This window comes from Coffea eugenioides, chromosome 9 (genome assembly GCF_003713205.1).
Source record: "Coffea eugenioides isolate CCC68of chromosome 9, Ceug_1.0, whole genome shotgun sequence".
NCBI classification, from domain to species: Eukaryota; Viridiplantae; Streptophyta; class Magnoliopsida; order Gentianales; family Rubiaceae; genus Coffea; species Coffea eugenioides.
The window spans coordinates 1088603-1111539 of NC_040043.1; the positions used below are offsets into that span (position 1 = coordinate 1088603).

Below are 22937 nucleotides of genomic sequence, written 5' to 3' on the forward strand. Positions count from 1 at the left end.
ATTCCACCTTCATTCTCAAACTGGGAATTTCATTAGGCACTGTGGTATATCGATGATTGTGAAGGACCTTTTTGTGGCTTAGGAAACATCATAAAGTCATCCAAGATGCTGAAAGAGGCTAACTCCCATGTTTATATTTTTTTTTTCTAAAGAAGATTGTCTTTAATTAAGTGGTAGTCAAATCTATGATATTGAATTCCCCCTTTTTCGCCCATTAGCTTTGGTATTGGCATCTATTGGAAAGTTTTTTGCCACTTGCATACTTTGTATTTGGCACATTTTCAACTTCTGTTATAGTGCCTAATCCTTCTGTTATAGCCTAAATCTCCCTTTAGATTTCTGACAATTTTACGTAGCAGCCTTGGTATTTTGAGTACTGTAATAATGTAAACCCCTATAACAATAAGTGAAATTAAAAGATCATGGAAAATGTAGGCAAGTGATATCAAAGTCAAGTATTCATAGTTTACCCTTTTGAGCCGGACACAAAAATGAGTTATATTTTCGATCAAAAATTGGGCATTTAAATGTTTCAAAATTTGGAAAAAGGAATGGCCCTCGTCAGCTTGAAAGCGAAGGGTCTAAAATTGTCCATTTGATTGGTAACTCCCATATTACCATTGTTTTGTTTCTGGTGAAAGAACAAGATAAAATGGCAACTATTGATGCATAAAATAAGAATCTGTAAAGAAGTCAAGAGGAAAAATAGTCTATCAATAACAACTAAAAGAGAAATTAAGTCTCTAAGCACACAGGATAAACACAAAATTTGGATAGCTCAGTTTTGCTAAATAATATTTAACTTGCATTATAAATACATTTTTATACCACATACATTACATCGTAAAAAGTGTTACAGTAATTATTTCAAGGTGTGGTGGGTTAAACTTTAGAGTGCATGAGAACTATTCTGATTTGAGGATTTTGAGAAAGCCAATCAAAGTTTGCTAGATAAATAAATTTTAATTAATTTATCCAAATCATTACATACTTCCACAACCTATCCCTTTACCTACTAATTACAACTTTTTTGACACACTATTTATTATTTTTTTTCCATCTATGGCTTAAAAGTAGTTTTATTATGCATGACATTGATTCAGTAAAGACTCACTATGAAAAGGATTACAGGTCCTTAGGTGCCCATAATCCAATGGGATTGGTGAATATTGTGAGATAACTTTATTATTAGAAATCAAGGGCTATCAATCAGGTGCAAAGAAAAGAAATAAGAAAACAATTATTATAGGATTTTTTTAACGGATGTCCTATGGACATTCGTTAAGACACCTACATTTTATCCAACTTATCATATATATATATATACACACACTAATAATTACTATTTTCTTCTGCATTTATACACTTTTTCTAATTAATCCCCTTGCATTTATACGTTTTTCCTAATTAATCTTATTTTTTTAAAATATAACACCCGAAAAACATCTTAACGAGTGCCCATAGGGCACCAGTTAAACAGAACTGATTAAATGCTATGCTTACTTGGCCTAATCTTGTTGAGATTTTTCTCCGCCCTGCCAGTACAACACCACTACAAATTTATTACCTACCGAGACAATCAAGAAGAGAGTTGCAATCTTGCTTAGAGAACATGCATGCACTATTAAGCCCCTGAACAGAGGGGACTCGTGTACTGAAGCTTGATCTTTTTCATCGCAACAAGAACATCTTGTATGCTGCTTCTCTCTTTTGGAGACTCCATTGTGCAGCCCAGAGCCACTTTCATGATTGAGGCTATGCAGCTTAGCTTTTCACCAATGCATTTATCACTCTTCTTTAGCAAATTAGCATCGATGACATTAGCTAATCCATCAGGTATTGAATTAGCCACCCAGCTCTTCAGGCTCAATTTTTCACCAAACATTTCACTGTTGGGATTTGTTCTCGTGAAGACTTCCATTATCATGATTCCAAAACTGTAGATGTCGCATTTTGCTGATACCAATCCTTCCAACCCATACTCTGCAAAAAGCATATAAATTCATCATATGTTCTTAAATTGATTGTAGCTTTATAATATGGAACTTGCGACTAAAAAAACTGGGGAAATATAAGTTAGCTATGTTAGAAAATTCTTCACCTGGTGCGAGATAGCCAAGTGTGGCTAGTGTTTCGGTGTATGTGATGCTGTTTTCCTCGCCCAACAACTTTGTAAGGCCAAAATCACTTAGATGGGCAACCATGTCTTGATCCAGCAGCACATTACTTGGCTTTAGATCACAATGAATTACTGGAGTTGCATACTCACAGTGGAGATATTGCAATGCACAGGCCACATCAATCAATATGTCCAATCTCTGCATCAGATCCAGAAAATAGTTGTGCGAATACAACCACATCTCGAGGCTTCCTTTAGGCATGAACTCAAGCACTAATGCCTTAAACTCAGGGGTAGAGCAACTACTGATGACTTTTGTGAGGTTTCGATGGCGAAGATTGCGCAACACTTCACATTCTACATCAAAACTCTTGAACGCTCCTTCCATTTGTGAATTAAACACCTTAACAGCCACAGCCCTTCCGTCAACAAGAGTGCCCCTATAAACAGATCCAAAGCTTCCAGCCCCCAACAAATTGCTTTCATTGTACCTGTTAGTTGCTTGTAGAAGTTCAAAATATGAAATTCTTTCTGGCATTGCAACCAAGGATAAATTGGCTCCATTGGGAAGTTTATCTTTCCTTCGATATCTCAGGTAAACAAATCCAAAGGACAAGGCTCCCACTGCTATTATTACCCCGAGTGAAATAAAAATGGTTCGATGCACTCTTTTTGTTATTGATCTGTGAGCTGAAATAGTTAGGCATGGAGGCACAAGAAACCTTTGAGCTCCACAGAGGGCTTGATTTGAAGCGAAGGATTCGGCAGTGCAGTTTGTAAATGGCCCTTTGGATGGAATTTCACCACTTAAATTGTTAAAAGAGACATTGAAATGTCTAAGATACCGAAGGTTCTCCATTGACATTGGAATTGATCCAGAGAGAAAGTTATGTGATAGATCCAATGACTCCAAGCTGAACACCTTACCAATCGATTCTGGGATTGATCCTTGCAATTTGTTGTGTGCTAAAGAAAGATTTTGCAGGTTCTGCATATCTCCAATTGAGTCAGGAATGCCACCTGAGAACTGATTGGCTGACAAATCAACCCAATTCGCCATCTTCATATTCGTAATAGCATACGACAAAGATCCACTAAGCAGATTTGAGGAGAGGTCAAGCTCCAAGAGATCTTTTAGGTTCCATATTTCCTCAGGTGGAGCAGAATATAGCCTGTTGTAACTTAGGTCAAGATGCCTCAGGGAAGTAAGATTTCCGAAGCACTTTGGAATTGAGGCCATAATTTGATTTTGTCCAAGGTACATTGTATCCAAGTTGTGGAGAGCACAAAGAAGATGCAGGGGGACTCTGCTAATTAGTTTGTTCATACTGAGATCCATGTATTGAAGCTTTTGCAAATCTTTTATTGCAGCTGGCAATGACCCAGTTAAGTCATTGTTTGATAGATCTAATAGGATCAAACTTGTCAAGTTTCCAATTCCATCAGGAATGCTGCCCTTTATTTTACAATTCGGTGCAGTTAGTTCTTCAAGGGAAGTTGAAAGATTACTGACCGAGTCTGGAATGATCCCATTCAATGGATTGCCATCCAAAGACAATGCTGCCAAATATTTGCATTTTGCCAATGAAGTGATGAAGCTCAACTCTGGAGATGTGGAGTCACCCGTTAATTTGTCGCCATCTAGAATCAGCACTTCTAGGTGACTTAGGTCCCCCAGGGAAGTAGGAATTGGACCCGCGAACTTGTTACCACCAATATCTATGACACGGAGATTGGAAGAATTTGAGATTGAACTAGGTAATGCTCCAAAAAGGTGATTACTGCCGAGAAAAAGCCCTTCTAAATTGGGAAGCCTATAACCGAATGTTGATGGAAGATTGCCTGAAAGTTGATTTTGTACAAGTAACATAGCACTCAACTTTGAGAGGTTGAAGATCTCTATTGGTATGGAACCAGTTAAGCTATTGAATTCCATGTCGAGTTGTTGGAGAAAGTACCAGTTACCAATCTCTCGCGGTATTATACCTGCTAGAATAATATTGAGCATATATATTAAACCATATAAGTCTCTAATTTTTGCCATTGAGAAATTTGTCATACCTGTTAAGTTGTTGTGTTCAAAATTTTGTATTTTAATCATAGTTGAATTACCAATCTCTTTTGGAATTTGACCTGCAAAATGAAATGGAATAAATATCAAGAAGTTGAGATATTTGATAGGCATTTTGAAGAAAAGTGAATGAGAAAATTAATGGGCCAAAAGCGGGAAATTGGCCACATCCCGGCACATCTCAACATTTTGAAATTGGCTCGTTTTGGAATAAAAAACGCATTCTAAATTAAATGCATGTGAAAATTAATTTTGTTTTCGATTTTTTTTTTTGGCTATTCTGTAGAGCCCTAAGAAAATATGAATATGTTTTAGCCATTAACTTGTCCATCAGGACCATATTCTTATCTACTGCATGTATCCCTTGTCTTCCTAGCTGTAAAGGAACCAAAAATTCTGAAAATCTTTGGTAACAATTTTTTCCTTGAGGCAGCATTTTGAGAATTCATCCGGCAGAAAACAATCTTCAGATCTAAATTTTTCTTTTATCTTTTGCCGTTTGAGTTGGAATCTGGAAAGATAGAGTAAAAATTGTGCAAGACATGTGCTATTTGGCTTTGTCCATATATGGTGAAAGAATTAATTAGCAAGGGTCTTACCCAGGGATGGCAACGGGGCGGGGTTGGGGCGGGGGACCCCTCCCCCATCCCCCGCCCCGCTACCTACAAATTCCCCCCGCCCCCGCCCCGTCCCCTGCCTCCCACTCCCCCTGCCCCGCCCGGCTTCCCCCGCGGGGGCACCCGCGGGGTTAATAAAATTTTTTCCGCTGGGTTAATAAAATTTTATTATAGTTAAATTTTAATAAATAATCAAGTACTAAAATATCAACACATCATCAAGTTATTATTCATTTTAATTTTACAATTGAAACTCATAAAAACAATCAAACAAAAATTATTTGAATACAATCCAACATGATGAAATAAATACAACTAAAATAGTTAAGTTTTCACTTTTGGTACAAATACAATCACTAATTCATTATTGTGTTTGTGTTTTTTTTTGAGAAAAAAGTGTTATTCTATTAAGTGTAATTAGAAATTTAGTATAAATGTATTAGTAAATTTAGTATAACTAATTAATAAATTCTATTAGTAGACATGTCTAATTATTCGTATAATTGATAATATTAATTATATTACATACACTAATATACATTATATAATACATCTAACTAATAATATCATTATCATAAGTTTATAACTAATTAAATTACATATTATATATAATTATATATATATAATTTTTTTTTGCGGGTGGCGGGGCGGGGGTATACTCCCCCGCCCCGAGAGCCCCCCGCGGGCACCTGTCCCCATTGCCATCCCTAGTCTTACTCTTACCTTCTAAATAGTTGTAACCCAGGAATAGCACCTCAAGCTTCTTCAGTGCTCCAATTTCTTTTGGTATGGAACCTCCAAATTCGTTGTAAGACAAAGACAGCGCCCGAAGTTCTGAACATTGAGCTAAAGTACTTGATGGTAAATGACCATAGAACTTGTTAAATGATAGGTTAAGTAAACTCAGTCCAGGAAGATGGTAACACATGTCACTTGGAAGAACTCCGGACAGGCCATTATTTCTAAGGTTAATCACTTGCAGCGAGGAAATATTGAAAATCCCTATAGGAATGTTTCCTTGCAGAGGGTTGAACGAAAGATGTATATACTGTAGGTTTGACATGTTAGAGATGGAAGAAGGGATTAGACCAGTGAAACTATTGTTTCTAAGATTCAAGTGACGAAGCTGATGAAATGAACCAATCCAGTGGGGGAGCTCTCCTTCAAGATTGTTGACGCCCAAATTAAGTAGTTTTAATCGTCGCAATCCGACAAACTCATGTGGTAGTTCTCCATGGAAGTTGTTCGCACTCATGTCAAGAGAAACAAGAAATGATAGATTTCCCAGTTGTGGAGGTAAGGTGCCGGAAAGGCCCATGCTTGAAATATTCAGGGCAGTCACTCTACGATGACGAGAGCCACAAGAGACTCCAATCCATTCGCAGACCGAAGAGCCAACGGACCAGTTTTTGGCGAAGATTTGTAGAGGGTCAACTGAAATGTGAGCTCTCAAGGCAAGAAGAGATGACTGATCAGTGGTAATATTGGGCGGGAACATGGCTAAGGAGGCTGAAAGAAAACATAGCAACACAATTCCCAGAGGGGAGAGGTTGTGAAATTTCTCCATGGCTAATGATTGCTATATGATGGGCGAGGAGTCGCATTATATAGCGGTCTCAGTAATATTATGGCTAATGATTTCTGTTTTCAGATTAGTTCCAATTGACAACATTGACCAGTGATGTAATTGTGATGCTGATTACAATTCTTTTGACTACCATCCACGTCAAGTTATGACTATACATCCACGTCACCATTTGCTTTATGTAGAGAGTAGAATTTATTTGGGATGCCATAGTCCAAAAAGAGAGGGAAGCGATGCCTTAACTTTTGTGTTAATCTATCTAAGGGCCTTCAAATGGGAAATTCGTTATTTAATCCCTTAACTTTTGTGTTAATTCCAAATCTTGCTATCAACTAAACATTCTTAATTAAACAAAGGCTTTTATATTGTAGGTTCTAAGTCTGTTCATTTCAAATTTATTAAAATATTAACGTGGCACTATTATGAGTATATATATATTCTATTGAAGGACTGAAAGAAACAATGCTACTGACTTGAACTAGGAAACCAATTACACATAGGAAACTAACTAATCAATTGGATTCAGAATTTTTTTTTTTCTTTAATAGGAGAAGGATGAAATTTAAGAAGTGACGAGGGAATAAGGAGATTAGAACCTAGGATCTCTATAGTCTAAGGTCTCAACATTGGCCACTAAACTATTCGTTGACCAAAAACTTAAGGAGACTAACAGGCGGACAACCGACTTTGTTTAAGACCAGGACTCTTGAAAATTTTCCTAAACTTGAGCCATAAACCTGACATGCAAAGCATAGAAACTACCAAACTCTAAGAAAGCCTCAAATAATGCCATATTCCTACAACTTACTATTGCTGACAAATAGCTTGATATATTAAATAACTAAAGCTTGGTTAAATTTCCTTCACTTCTCTTTACCGTCATGGGAATTTTAGTAGGCTCTAAGAACCAGTCAAAATATATTTGGACAACAATTTTCCTCTACGTTTACTATAAACACATTTTACAATTACTTTTTTACCTTACATATATCAAATTGCTACCGTAATTTTTTTACAAAAAATCCAAAAAAATGCGATCCAAACAAGAAATTACCAGAGTTCAAAGATGATCCTAAGTGATGAGTTTTAACATTTTGAAGTTGAACGGGACGCAACCAAAAGGCCTCCAGGTAAATTGCTAAGTTGAACAATGTTGCAAAGTACATAATTTCTAACGAAAAGCAAGAACTAATAGAACTAATAAGTAATACGCATGATTGAAACTTTTCCAGGACAAAGTCATTTGTCACCTTCAAAAACTAAGTTTTGGTCATTATGCAAGAAACTAAAGTGATTGTTCTTTGACCATTCTAAACGACGACTTTGTATAGAAATTTGTGATATAGAACTTCATCTCATCGTGTAGGAAACGCTAGAAAATCAATGACGCCTCAGCCCCATAAATGGAAGAATTATCGAATTTGTGGTTAATGACGTTGGTGATATCTCGAAAGAATAAGACAATACAATCAATACTACCGAGCAACGGGACTGGACTTCTACTCATCCATGTCAATTTGCAATTAATAGATGAGAGATATGTCTGCAAATCATCTTAATAGAAGAAGCCATATAATGAATTAGTGAATTTACCTAAATAGCATCTTCTATGGATGGATATTTCTAACGGGTATAGTGGGCACTGGTTAGCAACAAGTGCTCATTTCGTTAGATAAATTGTTTATTAATTTGAAAAAATTTGCAGTTCCTGCTCTTATTTCTTTATTGGCCGGTAAATTCTTACAGTAGTGATAGCTATCGTTGACTTTCTTGTAGAACGGTAAAAATAGAACTTTTGCTTCACACATGCCAATACACTGAGTGCAAAAGTATAATAATCTAAAAAGTTATGCTAGGCAAATATTACTATTTATGATGATTAATAGATAGTAGAAGGAAATGATAGTAAAGAAGATGCAAAAACTGAAGTCTTTGGTATAGTATTGTTGAGCAATTTTTTTTTTAAAAAAAAATGTAATTTTCTTTCGAGATTGGTTTGTCTTTAGCGCAAGTTTTTGCCGTTGTTACATACAATCACTTGCCAATTTTGTGATTTAGCATATTGATCAAACCTGTAAAATACTTTGTTCTATGGCCAAATATGTGTCCTCAGTCTGTCATATCTAAAGCACTATTATATTCTTTAAAACATGAAAATTCTATCGAACCTGTCATATATTATTAGTTTTTCTGGCGACAAACAAATTGAGCATTTTTATGGGAACCTCTAAACCAAATATTTTATACTCTTAAATAAACAAATTAAAGCCTTGTTTGGACTGTGATTTTCTGCAAAAAAAAATTTACGTTTTTCGTGAATACATTTTCTGCATTTGATAATGTTCTTTCATGATAGTAGTGCAATATAATTAGTTAACCACATAATATATATGACAAATACCAATCCTAACTTGAATTCTACAAATGCGGTTGCTTTGAACAAGGAAATAAGTGTGGTTTTTACGGAAGTAAAAGTGAAAGCTTCCTACCAAAAAGACGAACTACCAAGTAGTACTCAAGATTGGGCCTCTTCAAGGACAAGTTCTTCATTCTTTAATGTTTCGAGTGCGTGGGAAGGCTGGAGAAAAACCTCCAAGATTCCATGCCTGGACTCCGGTGAGTTGACCTTCAATTACTAAAGACTTGGGCATTATGAAAGAAACTCTAAAGATAAATGTACCTCACAAAACTTTGAACGACATGACTTTGGCCAGAAAATTTGTGATTCTGTATAGCTTTAGCCCCACATATGCAAGAACCATCAGTACTGCCCAACCATATACATGACTTCTACTTATTCACATTAATTTGTAATTAATAAATGAGAGATATGTCTGGAAATTATACAAATAGAAGTGGGCATACTATGAAATAGTGAAGTTACGTAAATAACATCTTTTATTAGTTTGGAAAACCTGCAAGTCCTCGGCAGTTTACTCTTATTTTCTTATTTGACAGTAAAGTTTGTCCCTCTATTACTGTTGGATGTTGGCTTTGAAACTCGAAAGGAATAAATGAACATGAACATTGCATAACTTGTCGAAGGGGAAACGGTGCCGAAACTCAAGCCTTTTTGGAATGGGTCTAACACATATATTTTGCTGACGTTGCACTTACATGGAGTTACATGTGGTCAACCTACGTAGCTTTTGTATATGGCAATTAACTTCGGTTGCGAAAAGTTTTTCATATTTTGTTGACAAAACTAAAAGCAAAAGACAGCTATTAATTTTAGGTAAACGATGGCAAAGTTAAGATCAGCTTTTTGCTCGATACACTTTTTCATGTAATGTTGTTGTCTTACGGTACTTGCACCAATTAACTCTATATTTACAGATACTTCTTCTACGCAGAGAATTTGCCTAATTAACCATGTTGTTTTACAAAAATATTGGACAAAGGCTGCTTCTATAGCTCAAGAGTCATAAATAAATAATTAGTTAGTACTTCAAGAAGCTAAAAGGGATTTTGTCGGTGCTAGTTATTATTGGGTTTTTTTTTTTTTTGGTAAAGACTTCCATGATCATAATTTTAAAACTATAGAAATCGCATTTTGTGAAATACTAATCCTTCGAATCCATACTCTGCAAGAAACACATACACTCATATTATGCTCTTACATTGACTAAAATTTTACCACTGGGAAAGAGGTAATATAGGTGCGGAAAAGAATTCTTCACCCGGTGCTAGATAGCTAAGTGTTGCTAGTGTTTTTGTTAGAAAATAATTAAACCAGGCCTTATGTATTAGTTGAGGCCACGTGTCATTAGGAGATTGGTTAGTAAAGTGAGTTGTGGTCATTATGGGATTAGTCCTAAAGTAGTGGTGTTAGTAGATGTGTTAGTAGCTGTCAGCCGCATACGGCTGATAGGGTATCATTTGTTAGTAATTTTATTATTAGTTTCCCCTGTTATCCCTGTCAAATATTGTGTTAATTGTTGATATCTACTTATATTTGGTATATGGATTTAATTTCAGGAATGAAGCAGAAAATTACCAAAAAGGAAGGACTTTATGGGAAAATGGAGACTTCTAAGGGCTCCAATCCTTGGGCCCTTGAATTGGTGGGGACCACAAGCTAGTGGAAGGCATTTAGTCATTTGGGCTCTTCAAAGAAAGCAACGTACAGAGACTTGCAACAAGAAAGAATTTGGAGGCTTTGTCCACATGTGTGGGGACCACCTACATAGCTTTTAGTCATCTTTCTTTTGTTTCTTTAAAAGGGCAACAAACATACAGAAGAAGGGGACACCTCTAGTTTAGCTTTTTACTTTAGTTCTAGTTTTCTTTCCTTTGACTGGCCTCTGACACACGCCAGGTGTTCGACAATATTCCCCAACGGGAAAACATCTTTTATTCCTTGCTTTCTAGTAAAAAACCGCAATGTCTTTGCAATCCATTACTTCGTGTGGAGATTTTCTCATGAGGCGTCGCTAAGTTTGTGTAGTCGAGGAACAACGGAGGACTTGGTTCTACTAAATTTGTGAGATCGAATTAGTTTTTATTTATTTCTATTATTCACTGGTATTCGTCTATCTTCTGCTTTATGTTCATATGGTTGTTTTATTATTTGATTATCCAGGGCCCGGATTCTAGATTAATTCAATAACCTGAAGCCAATTAGAGTAGTTAAATCCGTAATTGTTTAATTATTCTAAACTGGTGGCAACTGGCATGATTGGGTTTGTATCAGGGAGATAGACAGGCTAATTTAAAGAGACCCTCGTAGCGTGTTGATTGGTTAGAATTAGGCTCTTCTAATTATTCATGCAATTAGGGAATTAAACTTCTATGGTCGTACCTAGGGTCGTTTCCTGATTAGAGAAATAGTTAACGGTCGTACCTTGGCTATCGACAAATTGAGGAAGAGTTGGTTGTTTATCGCGTGTATGACAACTATAACTAATTTATCAGATAGTAACTGGAATAATCCTTGCATCTGTGATCGAATTAAGTGAACCATCTTCGAAGTTGTCTCTTGGCTAGAGTTCGTCCATTATTATTTTTATTGTGATAATTAGTTATTTGAGTTGTAGTTATTTTATTTTATTTTAATTTATTCCAAGTAATTTAGTTACTCTCATTTTCAAAAACCCCCCATACTTCGGACTCTAAAAGAAATAAATTATCCCCAGTCCCTGTGGATTCGACCCTGCTTATCACTATCTACAGAAATTATATTTTGTTTGAGCAGGTATTTATTATTGCACAGGCTTGACACCCTGTCAACGGCCTCTGCTCGTTTGTTTTGGGTGTGATGATGTACTGTAGCCGCATACAGCCTCGTTTGAGTACTAGAAAATTTCCCTTTGCCTCGTATATCGATTTCTTGTGATTGTTTCTGTGAGTTTGTGTTCCTTTATCAATTTTGGGTCCATCAGCTCTGGTATGTATAATGTTGTTGTCCTCAACCAACAACTTTGTAAGATCAAAATCACTTATATGGTTAATCATATATTGATCTAATATGAATATATGGTATTACTTGGCTTCAGATTATTGGTGGGTGTCAAACCAGCAAAAATAAAATTCCTACTCTTAAGTCCACTATGGTACTGGAGCAGGGACTTAGGCTGTGCAATGGGTTACTAGCTTCACCCTGGTGCCAGAGTTTGCTTGATCCGATATACCAAAGTATATTAATTACGTGAAAGACAAAATTCGAATATAGCAGTGAGCAGGGTCGAATCCACAGGGACTTGGGAATTTATTTTGAATGAATGTAACATTAAATAAAAATGGGGGGAATTGATATGGAACTGTCTAATTTAATTGCTCAAATTAAAAATAAGACAATCGCAGATAAAATAAATAACAATAAATATAAAGTAAATTAACGGAAGGAAAATCTCTAGTCAAAGGTATAATCTCCACTAATGGTTCGAATCACTGATCGCAGATGCAGAGATAAAATCTTTCATTTACAAATAAACTGGTTATGGTTGTCAACAAGCTCTGACAACCTGCCTAACCTTCCTGATTCGATAACCACAACAAGCTCTGTAGTTATTGCCCTAGCCAATTAAGCAGTCCTAAACACGCTCTTAGGATTTAACCTATTGACAGCATTAATCATTAGACTGACTACCAATTATAACCAACAAACACACATGCTCGGTTTATTTAGGCTATATCATATATTTCCACAACAACAACTCAAAAGTTTCTACTACAATTGAATCATGTCACTTGCCACATGCACTAAAATTACCCAACAATTACGGATTGAGCACTCTTAGATGGCTGTTAATTACTCACACAATTAAACAGTGATCAAGTATTTAATTGCAAGAAATAATCATATGCATAAGTGAACATGAAATATATAAATACTTGCAAATTAAAGAACGTAGGCAAATAAATTCGATCTCACAGTTTTGTCGAACCAAAGCTTCGATTTAACCTCTGACTAGATAAACTTAGCCATGCCTCATGATTAAATCACCACACGAAGTAATGGTTTGCAAAGGCATTGCGTTTTTACTAGAAAGCAAGGAATAAAAGATGTTTTTCCCGTTGGGGAATATTGTCGAACACCTGGCGTGTGTCAGAGGCCAGTCAAGAGAAAGGAAACTAGAACTAAACTAAAAAGCTAAAATAGAGGTCTCTTTTTGCTTCTGTACGTCCTCTCCTTAAAAAGCCAAAAGTAAGATGACTAAAAGCTATCTCCGGTGGTCCCCACACATGTGGACAAAGTCTCCAAAATTACTTCTTCTTCCAAGTCTCTCTACGTTGCTTTCTTTGAAGAGCCCAAATGACCAAATATCTTTCACTAGCTTTGTGGTCCCCCACCAATTCAAGGGCCCAAGGTTTGAAGCCCTTAGAAGTCTCCATATTCTCCATAAAGTCCCTCCTTTTTGGTAGTTTTCTGCTTCATTCCCTATCAAATGGAATGCGTGCTTTCTAGTATCAACTAAGAAACTTGTATCAAGATTTTCTTAATGGAATTTCCTCAATTAGGCTTCGATTTCTCCTTTTCTGCCTCAATTAACTTGAAGTTCCTAGAAATCACACAAAAATTCAATTATAAGTAGAATCTAGCAAATTATCACAACATTTGGTCAAAATAAAGGGGAAAATATTAACAAATAAACTGCCTAATTTGCGCATTAACAATTATGATGAATTACTAGAGTTGAATACTTGTAATGAAGATATTGCAATGCACTTGCGATAGATGTAGTTAATGTAACCTGTTAGGAAAATATAAACCAACCAATCACATAGTTTATATATATATATATATTACTAGCAGTAAACTTTGACTGGTATGTATCAATCTTTATTAGCAGAAAAAATGATATGTATCAATCTTTGCCCAGATGATTGGTAGAGTTGTTGAGGGATTTTTCCAAAAATGATATGTGGTTGTCCAATGGTATTTACACCGATTAACTACGTGTTTACAGGTGTTGCTTCTATGTAGTGAATTTGCCTGAATAAGTAACCATGTTATTTTTTCAAAAACAATGGCGAAAGTTGCTTTTATAGTTCAAGAGTCATTAGTAAAGAATTAGTTAGTACCTTAAGAAACAAAGAAAAGTAAACTTGGAAATTTGGCAAATCTTTGATGCTAATTAGTACTAGTTTTGATTTTACTTACTTATTATTTAGCTTTCTTGTTCAAGTCCTCCATATTGAACAAAAAAAATTTGTCAAAACGAAGAAAGAAAAGATTGTCAAAATGAATAAAAAAAAAAATCTTCTCTTGTTACTTCTTGGGAAACTTGGCCCTTTATTGTTCTCTTTGCCCGTTACATTATGATAAACAGCAAGAAAATAAAAAGTTTGTATGGGACAACGACTAGAGTCGAAACTCCTCTCTCCACGGAGTGAATGGTAATTTTTCATATTATGATCTAAAAGTTGTTTCTTTTTCCTCTAAAATTTTTAATTCCATTGTTTTCTAGTAATTAACTTTATTTATCGCTAATAAGGCATTGATCTAATAATCAAAATTCCTCCTGGATTCCATATTGGAATACAGCGAGGTGACCTGCAAATACGAAGTCTTGGTCATTATGCTAGAGAGGCAAAACTGATTGTTCCTCAACTATTCTGAACGACGACTTTGGACAAAAAAAATTTGTGATGGGATGCGTGGTTAATAACGTTGGTGAGGTTCACAAAAGTAGGGAACCAGAAAACAAGTAACATTAATTTTGCAATAGACATGACTTCTACTCGTCCACATTAATTTTGCAATTAATAGATGAGAGATACGTCTGGAAATTATACAAGTAGCATCTTCTGTGAATTTGGAAAACCTGCAAGTTCTCAGTATTTTGCAAAGGTTGTTTTAGAAAAACATTGGCAAAAAGGTTGTTTCTATAGTTCAAGAGTCATAAATAAAGAATTAGTTAGTACTTCAAGAAGTCAAGAAAGTTAAACCTAGAACAAGGACGAAAATGGGGGTTAGGAACCACCATTCCAAAGTCTTCAAAATTCATGTTTTTATCCCTTTGAAATTTGGAAAGATTTTAAACACTTTAGTTACAAATTATACCTTATGTCCGTGCAAAAAATTTTAGAAACTTTCATCTTGATCCGAATATTATAAATATATGAAGTCCAATTTTGCAAAATAATTTTTTTTATCCCATCGATGATTTGGAAGTTGAGCAATCTTGAAGAGTACATAATTTCTAACAAAAAGGAAGAACCAATAAGTGGTGCACATGACTGAAACTTTTCAAGAACAAAGTTATTTGTCACCTTCAAATACTTAAAGTCTTGGTGATTATGCAAGAAACTAAGGTGATGGCTTCTCGCCTATTCTGAACAATGACTTTGTATAGAAATTTGTGATATAGAACTTCATCTCATCGTGCAAGAAACGCTAGAAAATCAATGACGCCTCAACCCCACAAATGGAAGAATTATCGAATTTGTAGTTAATGACATTGGCGATATCTCGAAAGAATAAGACAATACAATCAATACTACCGAGCAACGGGACTGGACTTCTACTCATCCATGTCAATTTGCAATTAATAGATGAGAGATATGTCTGCAAATCATCTTAATAGAAGAAGCTATATAATGAATTAGTGAATTGACCTAAATAGCATCTTCTATGGATGGATATTTCTAACGGGTATAGTGGGCACTGGTTAGCAACAAGTGCTCATTTCGTTAGATAAATTGTTTATTAATTTGAAAAAATTTGCAGTTCCTGCTCTTATTTCTTTTTTGGCCGGTAAATTCTGTCAAGGCACCAACTGCAGTACCTATAACTAGCCAATATTGGGGGAACTTGTAGACAATGAGTGCTGAAATGACTTTTCAGGGTCTATGTCGCAACCACTCCCCCGCTCAAGTCAATGTTAAGGCAAAATAACTACAATTAAAATGAATATGGCAGTTGCACAGGTAGTTCGCAATTATGGGCTCATAAACAAAATGATTGCAAACTTGTTATTGGGAGGCATGCATATGTATCATTAATCAGCTGAACACTTTTTTTTTATTATTTGTTTGGTTGAGGAAATTGATCAGCTTAACACTTAACCAAGGCTCTGTCTCTACAAATAATACATGGGATAATTTTAGAAACCTCTCGTGAGGTCTCTAACTATTTTAATGGCCTTCCTCTAGGCTTCGAAAATTACACTACCAACCCTTGAAGTTAATTATCTTGTAACATTTATACCCAAAATAATTAAAAGTGATATTGTGAGAGAGAAAATAATATAATTTTATCATTACTCCTCATCTGCTACATTATTTAATTAATTTAATACTAACATACACGTTAAATAAAAACACTAATATTTGTTGTTTATCATTAGAGATTAAATCACATATATCATCAAAAAATATATATCATTTATATTTTTCATTTAATACAAGATTCAAATTACCCTTTTCAGTTATATACCCGTTGTCAAACATGATCAACAATAAATAATTAAAAAAATTGGCAACCAAAATATTACAGAGAACAAACTTTAATATCATAAATATTCTTATTAGCATATTAAGGTTGGTTGTTGAGATTTTTATGGTATTGAAGTTCGCTCTTTATAATATTTTGGTTACAGATTTTTTTTTATTATTTGTTGTTAATCATGTTTGACAATGAATTTTGTAATTAAAAAGAGTAATTTTGGATCTTATATTAAGTGAAATATATAGAATGATATATTTCTTTTGATGCCATATGTGATTTAATCCATGGTGATAAACAGCAAATTCTAGTATATTTATTTAATGTTTAGGCTTGTATTAGATTAATTAAACAATTTAGTAGATGAGGAATAATGGTGGAATCATATCATCTTCTCTCTCCTAATATGATATTTTAATTGTTGGTTGGATCCAAATGTTACAGGATAATAAATATCAAGAGAGGCTAGTGTAATTTTTAAAACCTGAATTGAGACTAGTGAAATAGTTAGAAACCTCAAGGGAGGTTTCTAAAATTATCCCATAATACATTCAGAGGCTAACTTATTGCAAACATGACACCTTTTCTTTTGCAATCAGTCACAAAGTAAAAGCATATTTTTTTTATTATTGCTACACAATAATAAGAAGCAAAATTTACATCACATGTTTTTACCAATTTTTATACCTGCACGGCCCGTGTTTGTAAACTGTTGGTAAGAGTCATGTTTACATCTGCCCAAACAAAAGAATCAACAAACTAGTTTTTGGCCAAGATTTGTTGAGGGTACCTCTTTGGCAATGTGAACTCACAAGGCAAGAAGCATAGATTGGTTATTGGTACTGTTTTTTAATGCAAAATTGGAAATGGAAGGACTTAGCTGCGAGTAAACATGGCAACAGAATAATAAGAGAAAAATGACAGTCGAATTTTCTGTAATTTTGTGCAATTCGGGAGGGGTGTGGAGGGTCCTGTTCTGGTCTCAATCATTCAGAATTGCCGTTATTCATGCGAGGACTGGGTTTGGCCCATTGGACCTTTAAACTGCGCCTTTCGACTTAAAATAGTTAAGGCTCAGAGTTAAAATATTTTACCTTTCTTACTTCTGATTGTGACACTTCATCAAAGATATAATATGTTGATTGTAAGATCAAATTTTAAGTAATGAAATTATAATTAGTATCACAAACATCTTAGACAATAATAATTTTTTAGATAAGTAGCATATAATACAATAGTGATATATATTGATTGCCTTATAAATATGGTATTTCAAGAATTAAACATGTAATTATACCAGTTGTAGCCTTTCTAGTGTTGTGCTCCAAACTTGATGCATGATCACAGTGAAGCCATTTTGAAACCCAAACCCAGCCCAACACATAGGAAATTCAAACCAGCCAAGCCTACCATGTTGACAATCTAGTTTGATTTTTTTTAGTGAACAAAATTTCAACATGGAGGAGATGGCATGCGGCGTCCCTGTTGGCTTCACTATAGATTAGGATTCACTATAGATTAGGAAAAGATGATCAAGTTTTCTTTATTTTTCTTATTTGTAGATGATAATTTATCTATAATTAAGGAAAAGATTAGTCCTTAACTTGAAATAAAAAGCAATGTCCCTCAACATGTTATCCTGCAACTGTTAAGGTCAAGAAGGTCGATATTTATGTGCAAATGAAAGTAAATGTCCTGACTAATTTTGTTATACTATGCAGTACATGAATTCAATAAAGAATATGAAAAGGATTACAACCTTGTAGCTACTTACAAAGCATAAGGACTGATCAGATGGCATTTCTGTTAGGGCTGGCCCAGGAAATAGACAAACTCAAGTTAGAACAAAGTAGGCGGTATAACCGACCATATAATAGATAGGCGGTAAATACCGGCCATATAATAATTAGGCGGTAAAATCGACCATATAAAGACGGATAACAAAGCAAATAAAAGACACAGAAGATTTACGTGGTTCGGTCAAATTGACCTACGTCCACGGGCGAGGGAGGAGCAATATTTCTACTATGAAGAAGAAATATAAAAGCCATAGGAAAGTGTTTCCTAGGCTAAAAAGGCACTTATAAAAGGTTTAGGAAATATTCCTAAACACAATACAAGAGAGTCTAAAATATTTGACTAAATGGGCTAGATGACTCAAGAAACTAATAGCCCATATAACTCTCTTGAGTGGTGCACCTCAAACGTTCAATGGCCTCTTCTATTTATAGGGATCAAGAGGGAAGCCTTCTGTTTCTGATCTTCGATGTGGGACGCAAAATTCTGCCATCCAAGGTCAAGAATTGCGGCTGCGGGTTGACAAATCAACAAATCTCCACCTTGGCATAATTTTAGTTCCACTATCGACAATAGTAAAATTGCTCCACCTTCTCCACATAAGCCCCAATGGGCGTAAATCACCAACAATGAATACCAATCAAGTCCAAACACTGCTTGAACTTGTAAACTGGAAGAGGTTTCGTAAACATATCGGCTAGATTGTCCTTGGTATTGATTTTCTGAACAAGGACCTTTCCTTCAGCAATGATATTCCGAATGAAGTGATACTTCACATTAATGTGTTTCGTCCTCTCATGATACATCTGATCTTTAGTCAAGTGTATGGCACTTTGACTATCACAGTGAATAACAGTAACACCTTGATGTAGACTAAGTTCGCTAAATAAACTCTTCAACTACAAGGCTTCTTTGATTGCCTCGGTCACAGCCACATATTCTGCTTCTGTAGTAGACAAAGCTACGACAGATTGTAGAGTAGCTTTCCAACTAACAACACAACCGCCAATGCAAAATACATAGCCTGAAAGTGATCTTCTCCTGTCAAGATCCCCAGCGTAGTCTGAGTCTACAAAACCAACCAAAGTGTTATTATTTCTTCCAAACTTCAAACATACATTTGAAGTACCTCGCAAGTATCTGAGAATCCACTTCACCAGGGCAAGACATATATCTGCTAACAACACTGACTGCATGTGAGATATCTGGACGAGTACAAACCATTGCATACATAACACTGCCGACTGCACTGGAATAAGGAACCCGTGCCATATAATCTTCCTCTTCATCTGATTGTGGTGATTGAGCAGTAGATAGCCGAAAATGGCTAGCAAGAGGAGTAGATACTGGTTTAGCATCTTTCATGCCAAAACGCTCCAAAACTTTCTCAAGGTAATTTTTCTGGGTCAAGAACAACTTCCCTACTCCTCGATCTCGATTGATATCCATGCCAAGAATTTTCTTAGCTGCTCCCAAATCTTTCATTTCAAATTCACTATTTAACTGCAGTTTCAAAGTGTGAATTTCTGACAAATTCTTGACAGCAATGAGCATGTCATCAACATATAATAATAAATAAATGAAAGAACCATCATTTAACTTCCGGAAGTAAACACAACTATCATACATGCTCCTCAAATAACTATGACCCAACATAAAGGAATCAAACCTCTTATACCACTGTCTTGGAGACTGCTTCAATCCATATAAGGATTTCTTCAACAAGCAAACATGGTCTTCTTTACCTTCAATTTCAAAACCCTGAGATTGTCTCATATAAATTTGTTCTTCAAGTTCGCCATGTAAGAAAGCTGTCTTAACGTCGAGTTGTTCTAACTCCAAATTATACATGGCAACTAAAGCAAGCAAAACACGAATAGAGCTATATTTAACAACAGGTGAGAATATATCATTAAAATCAACACCTTGTACCTGACTATAGCCCTTTGCAACCAATCGTGCTTTATATCTTGCATTTTCAACCCCTGGAATACCTTCCTTTTTCTTGAAAATCCACTTGCAACCAACAATTTTCTTAGCTGATGGCGGCTTTACAAGAACCCACATTTCATTCTGATGAAGAGATTCAATTTCTTCATTCATTGCAATCAACCACTTTGCAGAATCATCACAAGAAACTGCTTCTGAATAGGTGGAAGGCTCACCAACTGCATCAGTTTCTTCTGCAACAGACAAAGCATATGCAACTAAATTTGCATATCTTTGTGGTGATCGAATGTCTCTCCTTGCTCTATCTCTGGTTATGGAATACTCCTCTTCTTCTGAACTATCTTCAACAGTAGATTCAGGTGCATCTACTGGCACTTGCTGAATAGAAGATTTGGATTGAGAAGGACCAGAACTGCCAATATCAAGCTCCACCTGCTTCTGTGTACTATCAGTAGTACATGGACTAGAAGACTCCTTCTTGGAAGATAACATAGACAATTCATCAAAAGTAACATCTCTACTGATTACAAATTTTGGAGATTTGGGATCAGGACACCATAATCTGTATCCTTTCACCCCAAAAGCATACCCAAGAAAAATGCACTTTTTAGCCCTAGGCGCCAATTTTTCATCATTCACATGCATGTATGCTGGACACCCAAAAACTTTTAAATTGGAGTAATCAGCAGGAGTACCTGACCAAACTTCCTCAGGAGTTTTGAAATCAAGAGATGCAGAAGGAGAACGGTTGACAATATAACAGGCCATATTGATCGCCTCTGCCCAAAAGTCGTTTGTCAACCCTGCATTGGAGATCATACATCTTGCTCTCTCCAAAAGCGTTCTGTTCATACGTTCGGCCACACCATTTTGTTGAGGCGTCATCCTGACGGTGTGATGCCGAACAATTCCTTCATTCTTACAAAATTCATTAAATTCACCTTCACAAAATTTCATGCCATTATCTGTTCTTAACTGCTTAACATGTTTTCCTGTTTGTTTCTTAATCAAAACTTTCCATTGCTTGAAAGTTAGGAAAACATCATTTTTATGCTTAAGAAAATAGACCCAAACTTTCTTTGAATAATCATCAATGAAAGTCAACATGTACCTGGCACCACCTTTAGAAGGAGCACGAGAAGGACCCCATAGATCTGAATGAATATAATCAAGAGTACCTTTTGTCTTGTGAATTGCTGGTGAACTGAAGCTGACTCTTTTCTGCTTCCCAAAAATACAATGTTCACAGAATTCCAATGGCCCGGTACTTTGTCCACAAAGAAGTCCTCTTTTGCTCAGTATGCCCAAGCCTTTTTCACTCATGTGCCCCAAACGCATATGCCATAATTTGGTGATATCTGTATCTGATACAGATGATGTTGAAACAGCAGCAGCACCTGTAACAATAGATCCTTGCAAAATATACAAAGTATCAGATCTGTGTGCCTTCATAACAACAAAAGCTCCTCGAGTGATTTTGAGAATTCCATCTCCACCTGAATACCTGCACCCAATAGACTCAAGAGTGCCCAAAGAGATGAGATTTTTCTTCAAATCTGGAACATGTCTAACATTTGTGAGCGTCCTCACAATACCATCGTACATTTTAATCCGGATTGTACCTTTAGCAACAACTTTACAAACGGCGTTGTTACTCATTAAGACAACTCCACCTTCAGTTGATTCATATGTTAAAAACCAGTCCGTATTGGGACACATATGATATGAACAACCCGAATCTAAAATCCACTCATTGTTAGACCTAAAAATATTTTCCGTTGTACAGAAAATGGTTCCATCATTCTCATCAGCTGCTATACTAGCTTCAGCGGATTCAGTATTTTTCTCAACAAATTTCCCTTTTTGCTTTTCTTTATTTTTCAATTTAAAGCAATCAGAGATAACATGGCCCTTCTTTTTACAATAGTTGCACACCACATTTTTATGTCTGGACTTGGATCTACTTCTATTTTCTGTATTTCTCTTTTCAGATCTACCCCGAATAAACAAGCCATCGGCTTGACTCCCACTAGTTTCCCCAGTAATATCCCTATCTATCTGCTCTTTAGATTTTAATGCAGATTTAATTTCCCGATACGAAATTGTTTCCTTTCCATAAATCATAGTATCACGGAAATGCTTAAAAGACTGGGGAAGGGAACACAAAAGTAATAGGGCTTGATCTTCATCATCAATTTTCGAATCTATATTCTCCAAATCCATAATAATGGAATCAAATTTATCAAGATGGGAGAGTATAGATGTACCTTCAGACATCCGAAACATATACAAACTCTGCTTCAAATATAGCCGATTCTCGACTGTCTTCTTCATATACAAGGCTTTCAATTTATCCCACATAGCTTTGGCCGAAGTCTCCGTTGCTATCTCACGCAATACCTCATTGGAGAGATTCAAAATTATGCTGGATCTAGCCTTTTTATCCATATCAGCGAAATCCGCATCCTTTACATCTTCTGGTTTGTTCTCGATTCCATGAATCGCTAGATCAACTCCGTCTTGAACAAGAATGGCCTCCATCTTGAGCTGTCACATGCCGAAGTTAACATTTCTGTCGAATTTCTCGACAACCGTCTTTGTTATCGTCATTGTTGCCACAAAATCTGTAACCTGAAGTTTGTCTCAAAAAACTGGCGAAACAAATATGCAAGTCTTGTGAGTGGGCCCCACAAGGTGAGAGGCCCCATGAGATTAAGCGGGTCCCACGGGATGAACGGACCCCACAAGGTGAGCGGGCCCCACGGATGAACGGACCCCACAAGGTGAGCAGGCCCTACGGATGAATGGACCCCACAGGATGGACGGGCCCCACTAGATGAACGTGTCTTGCAAAATATATCAACCAGCTCTGATACCAGTTTGTTAGGGTTGGCCCAAGAAATAGACAA

General features: G+C 35.9%; 1 protein-coding gene across 1 annotated transcript; it reads right to left on the reverse strand.

Moving 5' to 3' along the window:
- Positions 1-1624: 1624 nt before the first annotated feature.
- Positions 1625-22569, reverse strand: LOC113783211 (receptor kinase-like protein Xa21). Its single transcript, XM_027329287.1, has 8 exons — positions 22367-22569; positions 21097-21532; positions 20287-20502; positions 19824-20151; positions 5531-6316; positions 4181-4252; positions 2102-4105; positions 1625-1983 (listed from the first exon to the last, which is right to left on the reverse strand). The coding sequence occupies exons 1-8, from the start codon at positions 22567-22569 to the stop codon at positions 1625-1627; spliced, it is 4404 nt and encodes a 1467-aa protein (XP_027185088.1).
- Between the last annotated feature and the right edge of the window lie 368 nt (positions 22570-22937).

Coding starts and splice junctions, on each gene's coding strand:
- LOC113783211 (XM_027329287.1), bottom strand. CDS start 22,569: ATGGAGGCCATTCTTGTTCAAGACGGAGTTGATCTAGCGATTCATGGA. Junction 4,106..4,180: donor TGAACACAACAACTTAACAG/GTATGACAAATT, acceptor TTATTCTAGCAG/GTATAATACCGCGAGAGATT. Junction 1,984..2,101: donor ACTTGGCTATCTCGCACCAG/GTGAAGAATTTT, acceptor TGCTTTTTGCAG/AGTATGGGTTGGAAGGATTG.